The following is a 7,766-nucleotide window of genomic DNA, read 5'->3' on the forward strand; positions in this document are numbered from 1 at the left end:
ACGAACACTAACATAGTAACACACATCGTAACAAAGTAAAGCCACATACGATCACAGCTGTTTGTTCAAGCCATACTCATGGGGCTGCTAACCAAAACAGGGACTTCACAAGAGGAAGGCCCGAGGATCTGCTGCCATGAAGTGTGGTCTCGGGCTCCTCACGAGACAGCAGTGCCGTGCCACACCGGGTCACCGTGTGTCAGAATTCACTGGATGGCACAGCCACCACATACCTACATGCAGACGATTTCTCCTCCCTGAAGGAGAGCTGGCCCCTGCCCGTCAGCCTCTGTGGGTGTACGAGGGTATCTTGATGCACACCCTCCTCTCTCTGAGTCCTCACACCCACATACCCCCATCCACCCTAATCATTGCGGTCTCATTATCCCATAGAACCGGGCAAAGCCCATCGGGCCCAGTAACCATTTAAAAGTCCTGTGTTTGGAGACGACTGGTCTTGGCATTGTTTGGAGCCCCAGGATTAGTGCAAATAGTTTATGCACTTGGCTGCTAACCAAAGTAGCAAGGTTGGAGGTTCAAGCCCACCGAGAGATGTCTCTGAGGAAAGGCCTGGCAGTCTAGTTTGGAAAAACCAGCCACGGTCACCATGTGGAAGCCAGTCCTCAGACATACACAGACATGACACACAATTGCTGCAGCAGCAACTGCTTTTTTTTTTTTTTTTTGCTTTCTACGTATTGAGAAACAGAGGCCAGAAAGCAAAGGTCAGCCCTGTGCTCAGGGATTCTGACGCCCGGGTTATGGGGTTCCACTAGCTAAGATGCCTTTCTCGGCAGCTGCTTTTATTGAATCCAGGGGCCAGGCCAGCTAGTGAGCGGGAAAGAAATGAGGTACCCAGTAGTGGTGGGATCGAGCGTTGAGGGCGTGTCTTGGTGTGGCGAGACCTGGACCCCTCTGCTCTCAGGATGATCCAGGAGGAGAAGGAGTCCGCGGAGCTCCGCGCCGAGGAGATTGAGACACGCGTGACCAGCGGCAGCATGGAGGCCCTAAACCTGACGCAGCTGCGCAAGCGCGGCTCCATCCCTACCTCGCTGACGGCCCTGTCCTTGGCCAGCGCATCCCCTCCACTCAGCGGCCGCTCCACGCCGAAGCTCACCTCCCGAAGTGCTGCCCAGGACCTGGACCGAATGGGCGTCATGACCCTGGTGAGAGTCTTTGCTGTCCTAGGGCTCTGTCTAGGGTGCTGGCCAAGGTAGGGTGGTGGGTAATAGGGTGGTAGAGCCCTGCTCTTTTCAATCGGTCTGCCTTCTCTTCCCATGACAGGTGCAGGGGCCATGCCCCCCAGGAACTCCTAGGTGTGGGTGGGGCCGGGCAGCTTCTCCCTCCCCTCTGCCTGGGATAAACAGAGTATTTAAGAAGCTCACCCAGTGCCCATCAGAGGCAGCTCCACTTACCCTCTCAAGGTGCCATGAGTTTCTATTGAGGTGTTCTCTGCTGGCAGTGCCAGGGAGAGTCTGGGAGGGCACGCAACCCTATCGTCCCATGCCCTCGGGCCACAGGGCTGTGCTTGGGGTTGGTTTGGGACACCCAGAAGGTGACTGGGCACTCACCCTTCAACTCTTTCTTCCAGCCCAGTGACTTAAGAAAGCACAGGAGGAAGCTGCTGGTGAGTGCTGCCTGATGACCCAGGTACCCATGGGCTCACTGCCCCTGCCCCTTCCCTCTCCGCCTCTTCCCCCTGGGCCCTGGAGTCTGAGCCTGCACTCAGAGAGCTCCCTGGGTCTCCCCCACCTCCACCCGCCCTGCCCCTCTTCATGCCCCTCTGCCTGGTCTGGGCTAGGTAGGCAGGCCCCGATCTCGCCCTCGGTCCCCTGACGGCCCCACTGTCTGTTCAGTCGCCAGTGTCTCGGGAAGAGAACCGAGAGGATAAAGCCACCATAAAATGTGAGACTTCTCCTCCTTCCTCACCCAGGACGCTGCGGCTCGAGAAGCTTGGTCACCCAGCCCTGAGCCAGGAGGAAGGCAAGAGGTAAGTGGGGCAGGCCCTGTCGCTGTCTGTCGCTGTCCCCCGGCCTCACAAGGTCATCTCACCCCGCCCCCTGCCCCCGAACACCCTGCACCAGACTGACCCCCCTGCTGTCTGACGCGCCACCAGGGAAGGGTGCTCCGTGTCTCCTGTGGGCACCTTTGTGTTACCTCCAACTCAGTTCTTCCTAGGGTCTGACCTCTGTCTTTCCTACTGTCATTTAAGTTTGTTTCTTCTTCCCATCCCACCCCCTCCTGGCTGTCATCTCTAGCTCCTTGGAGGATCAGGGCAGTAACCCCAGCAGCAGCAACAGCAGCCAGGACTCCTTACACAAGGGTGCCAAGCGCAAGGGCATCAAATCATCCATCGGCCGTCTGTTCGGCAAGAAGGAGAAGGGCAGGCTGGTCCAGCTGAGTCGGGATGGAGCCACGGGCCATGGTCTGTTCCCCTCCCAACTGAGGGGCACGGGATGGAGGAGGGTATACTCGGGCTGGCCTTCTCCTCCTGCCTCCTGGGCACCGGTGGGCAGAATCCATAGGCAGACAAACCAGCTCCAGGAAGCAGGTGTTTTTTGATTGGAGCAATTTCAGGGCACCATGGGCTGCCTTCTGAGCAGGGAGGCTCCATCACCAAGGTGCCAAGCAGGGCTGGGTCATGATCGGCTTTGCTGCTGGGGAGAAAGCTCCTGTCCTGGACTTCTGAGGGGTCTCCCAGCTGGGAGGAGTTCCGGGGTCCTTCTGCTCGGGATTTGAACCAAACAAGCAAAACGAGCCTGGAGAAATTTCCTAGTTCTTCCCTTCAGAGTCCATATGAGTTGGGATCGACTCGATGGCCGTGAGTTTGTTTTTTGGCATGGTTTCTTCAGAAGAGTCCGTTTTTGTCTTTCTTTAAAAGAAACATTAATTACCAGGTATCTCAAAAGCACATCCACATTGTAAAATAATGAAAGAATAGCTAAGAACGTAGAGATAAAGAGAGCCCCTTCCTACATACCCTCAAACCAGTCCTCTTGGTCAATGGAACCCATATTTATTTTTCAGATATTTGTTCTTTCAGAGACTCAAAAAGACCACACTCACTGCTAACAAATCAAGCCTGACACAGCTACCCTACAGGACAGGCCGACCTTGTGGTTCGCAGTCCAACGTGTAACCACGACACTATCGGGGTGCCTTCCAGAGATTGTTGGTATTTATATGCTGTACAAATAACGTCTTTTCAAGCGATTTGTATAATACATTGTACATTTTTCAAAATATTTTTTAAACTTAAAAAGATACCTTGGAACCCTCCTGGCAGCATATACCAGAATAGTGCATGGTTTCTGACCCCTCAATGCAGGGCTGCAGTAAGACCTTTGGGAGCCCTGCACGTCTGCCTCAGGGGTCCCTTCCCTACACAGGAAGTAGTACATTAATCAACTGCTTGATTAGTTAAAATTATACTCTATGAATGCATTGCTCTAATTCATAGAATCCATTCTGGACTATTTAATTATTATTATCATTTTTAATTTAATCATTTTATTTGGTGCTTGTACAACTCTTATCACAATATTTAATTATTTTTATGGATATAATTGTTAACTGAGTTTTCAATCAGAGGGCTTTTAAGATCCTTTTGTGAAAAAAGCCATTTTCACATTGAGCGGTTGCTGCAATGAACTATCTTCTCTTTAAGCATATGCTTAGGTATTTTCGAGAACACAGTCCTAGAGTTAGAATTGCTACATTGATAGGTATGAGCATTAAAAATATTTTTTTGGATAGATATTCCCCAAATACCCTTTCACAAGGGTAGCAACTGGCACTTTTTTTCCCAGTTGTCTGTGTTAGCTAGTGCTGCTTCAACAGAGAAACCCACAGTGGAGACTTTGATCAGAGAGACGCACCCTCTGAGCACTGAGGAGGCCTCTGTCCACATTCACATGCTGGCTCGAAGAGGGAGGCTTTCTCTGCTGGACCGAGGGGAAGGCGCTTGTCTCCTTTGCCCAGCTGGAGGCCCAGCATTCTTTAGAGTTCCGTGTGTCTTGGTAGCAGTCTTGGGTGTAGTGTCTCAGTGTGGGGACCCCAGGTCCAAACGACATGATTGGAACTTAACTTCTAGTGTGTCTCGTCTGCGGGACTCAGTACTGTTGTAACACCTCATAAGGCTTTGTAGACATCAAACCCGAGTACGTGCCTGGACTCACTCACTGCCATTGTGTCCATGCTGACTCCTTGGGACCCTCTGTGGCTTCCCGAGACTGTCACTGTTTATGGGAGGAGAAAGCCCAGTCTTTCTCCAGCAGAGCTGCTGGTGGTTTCAAACTGCTGACCATGTGGATCGCAGCCCAATGTGTAACCACTGCACCACCAGGCTCCATCAGTGCGTGGGCAGAAGTGGCATTATTACACCTCTGTGATTACACAGGCAGACCTTGGAGAGATGGTGGGTTCGGTTCCATACCACCGCAGTAAAATGAATATAGAAATAAAGCAAGTCGGGGGAATTTTTTGGGTTTCCCAGTACATCTAAAAGATATATTTCCATATACTCTAGTCTGTTAAAGAAACCCTGGCCATGTGGGCTACTTATTGGGCTGCTAACTGCAAGGTCAGCCATTTAAACCTACCATTCGCTCCTCGAGAGAAAGGCGAGGCTGTCTGCTCCCATAAAGATTTAGTCCCAGAAACCCACAGGGCCAGTTCAACCCTGTCTTCCCAAGTTTCAATGAGTCAGAATGAACTTGATGGTGGTGAGTTTGGCCTGACGTCATAGGTTTCGTGTGCAATCACATTGTGAGGAAATGGGAGTATTGTGAGAACAAGATGATGTCACGTGGGCTATATTGGAAAAAAATTATTTGGATAGATTTGCTTGACAGGGTTGCCACAGACCTATATTTTAATAATAAAAACATCTGTGAATGCACAAGAAAGCAAAATGCAGGACAACCGGCTATGCCTGCTTCAAACCCCTGCACCTGCACGGTGCACGGTGGGGACACGGTTGATGCTAGCTCTCTTCCAGCTCACTCCGTTTTTCCCCCTCCCTGCCCTCCTTTCTCTCCCTGGCCGCCGATGGACTTATTTTGTTCAGCAAACGTCTATTGAGTAATTACTGTACACAGACTTAGTGTTCAGTGGCAGGATCGTCTCTTCCCTGAAGGAGCTCAGGGTCTCACGAGAAGGGATCCAAAGAGGCAGTTCTGGAGCTGTTTCCAGATGGGCCTGTGCCCAGGGGGTGCCAGGAGCTCAGAAGAGGGGTCAGCCCCAAGGGGTGAGGGAGGTAGGAATGGTCTTAGGTCTGTAATACCGGAGCGGGAGCCAAGCCAGGGGCTGGGCTGGGGGCGAGAAAGGGAAAGGCTGGTAGGTGAGAGAGTCCTGTAAGCAGATGGCTGTGCTCTGAGTCGGGAAGAAGCAGGGCCGGAGAGGCAGTATGGACAGCTAGGCTTGGGGCCAGCTTATAAAACCAAAACTCACTGCTGTTGAGTTAATGCCGGTTCACCGATAGAGCAAGGTAGATCTGCCCCTGGCAGTTTCTGAGACTGTATCTCTTTATGGAATTAGAAAGCCTCATTGTTCTCCCTTGAAGTACCTGGTGGTTTCGATCTACAGACCTTGGGGCTAGCAGCTCAACCTGTACCCATTTTGCCACGAGGGCTCCCAGGGCCAGCTCTTCAGAGCCTGGTGAAGTCTGCGGAAGGCGTTTGCCAGTGACCCTTTGTCAGTGGGAGCCTGAGTGCATTTCATGTAGAGAAAGGGATGTGAGCAGGCAGAAGGAAAGAAGCTTTGAGGCCAGATGCCTGATTATGTTCCCTGAACCTCAGGAGAGGGTTCCAGGGGCTCGGGCACTAGGCTGCTGGCTGCAAGGTTGGCAACTCAGGACCCCCCTCCCCCCATCTGGTTGAGACAGGTTGCTCTGGTAAGGGGTGACAGAGTTGGGGACCCTGCGTAGGATCGCTGTGAATCGGCATCGGCTCAATGACAGTGGATTTGATAGACCTCAGTAGAGCGAGCTCTGGTGGGGCAACGGTTAAGCACTCGACTACGAACCCAAAGGTCTGTGATTTGAACCCACCAGGGGCTTCCTGGGTGAAAAGACCCGGCCCGTAAAGATTACACCCTGGAGAACCCACAGAGGTCGGGAGGCAGCGCTGTTCTGTCATTTGGGGTTGCTCTGAGTCAGAATTGGCCTGGCAACAACTCTCCTGGGGCTCTAACCTAGCCAGCCGAGCAGAGAGGCTAGGTGAACCTCTCTGCCCAGGACGCGAGCTTCTCAGCCTGAGAAGGAGGGCCCTGTCCACACCCCGCAGCGGTGTGGGAGTTCCGGAGCCAGCCCCCGGTGGGGAGCTGAAAGACCTGACCCAAGGCAGAGGCGTTCTCTGTGCAGTCTGAGGGTGTCCTGGGCTACCCACACCACATCTGCGCTTAAGGCAGCATCTCTGATCGGTTTCTGGATGCCCTCACCTACCACTCCTTGGGCACTGTGGGGAGTGGGCTAGGACTTCTTAGAGAGAATGAATTCTGAGATGCAGCCCCCTACCGGGAATTCTATAGGTTTATGGCATCCATTGAAGGTGCTTCACAGAAAGGGCTGGTCTATCGAGCTCACCCAGAGAGAGGCTGGGAAACCCGGCTTCCTTACCTCTGGCCCAAATTCGGCCTGTTCTTCACTGGGAGGCTTGGAATCCAGGCAGCTGCCTTTCTGGGTTTCCTTTGCACCTTGGCTGGGAGGAGGGACAGTCCTGTTTAGGATCCTGCTACCGTTGGAGTGGGACACCTTTGGTCCATCCAGCTAGAAAACACCTCCAGGGCTGACTGCTTTCAGGGGACACCTGGGCTGGGACTGACTGGATGCAGGAACAATGGCCCCTTGCCCAGGCACCCTCCTGCTGCCAAGGGAGGAGAAGCAGAGGGCCTGGCTGCCAACACCCATCTCTGCCACTCTAGTTCTCCTCACGGACCCCGAGCTCAATCTGCAGGAGACCATGGTGCCTGCCAAGCTGGGGACCCAGGCCGAGAAGGACCGGCGATTGAAGAAGAAGTAAGGGCCACAGCTACAAGGCAGGGTCTGTCAGTGAAGGTCAGCCCTCTCCCGACTCAGGAACAGAGTGCAGGGAGCCAGAGTCCCGCCGGATCCTATCCAGAGTGAACTGGTCCCTGTGGGAATACAGGGCTGGGAGGCAGTTCTCAGGACATCCCTCAGGGAAGCAGACAAGGGGGGCTGTGGGAGGGTGGCCCGGACCTCTGCGTTTCAGGCAAAGCTAATGGGGACGGCCAACTCTGTGTATCAGGTTAGATAGGAGCCAAGACCCTCTGGGGGAGGTAGAGTCTACTGTCCCATTTCTTGGTGTCCCTGCTCCAGGCCTGGGGCAGAGGTGGCAGCCCCAGGCTGGGAGGGCAGGGATCACAGGAGTCCGGCTCTTGGCATAGCTAGGGGGCTTCAGGAATGAGCGTGACCAGGAGAGAACAGCCCTTGTTTTCCCTTTTCCTGCAAGACACCAGCTGCTTGAAGATGCCCGCAGAAAAGGAATGCCCTTTGCCCAGTGGGATGGCCCAACTGTGGTTTCCTGGCTGGAGGTAAGCCTGGCAGAGAGTGTCCTCTCTCGGGCACAGCGGGAGGGAAGGGAGACTACTCAGGCTGAAGGTGGCATCCCTAGCACTCTCCAACCAAGTGCACTTGTACCCTATCTAGCGTGTAGTAGGGACTTGGGAAGACCGAGTTGAGGCTGTGCACCGAAGCCTTCTGGGTAATGAAGTTTGCATAGAACCAGGTAGTCTGAAGTTGATTCTGA

The 7,766-nt window shown here is 53.5% G+C and overlaps 1 protein-coding gene across 1 annotated transcript in view; it reads left to right on the forward strand.

Annotated features, from left to right (window-relative positions):
• The window catches only part of PPFIA4 (PTPRF interacting protein alpha 4), a gene marked incomplete at its 3' end in the record, with an annotated part of 64,002 nt that overhangs the window by 34,487 nt on the left and 21,749 nt on the right, over positions 1-7,766 (forward strand). The window contains exons 11-16 of the mRNA XM_045298180.1: positions 926-1,166; positions 1,592-1,627; positions 1,857-1,990; positions 2,259-2,425; positions 6,922-7,015; positions 7,470-7,667. Of these exons, the coding sequence (XP_045154115.1) occupies positions 926-1,166; positions 1,592-1,627; positions 1,857-1,990; positions 2,259-2,425; positions 6,922-7,015; positions 7,470-7,667 (870 nt within the window). The remainder of the gene's footprint in view (positions 1-925; positions 1,167-1,591; positions 1,628-1,856; positions 1,991-2,258; positions 2,426-6,921; positions 7,016-7,469; positions 7,668-7,766) is intronic.

The sequence above is a fragment of the Echinops telfairi genome, unplaced genomic scaffold, assembly GCF_000313985.2.
Source record: "Echinops telfairi isolate 266 unplaced genomic scaffold, ASM31398v2 ScPeMD7_7424;HRSCAF=8462, whole genome shotgun sequence".
Taxonomy (NCBI): Eukaryota; Metazoa; Chordata; class Mammalia; order Afrosoricida; family Tenrecidae; genus Echinops; species Echinops telfairi.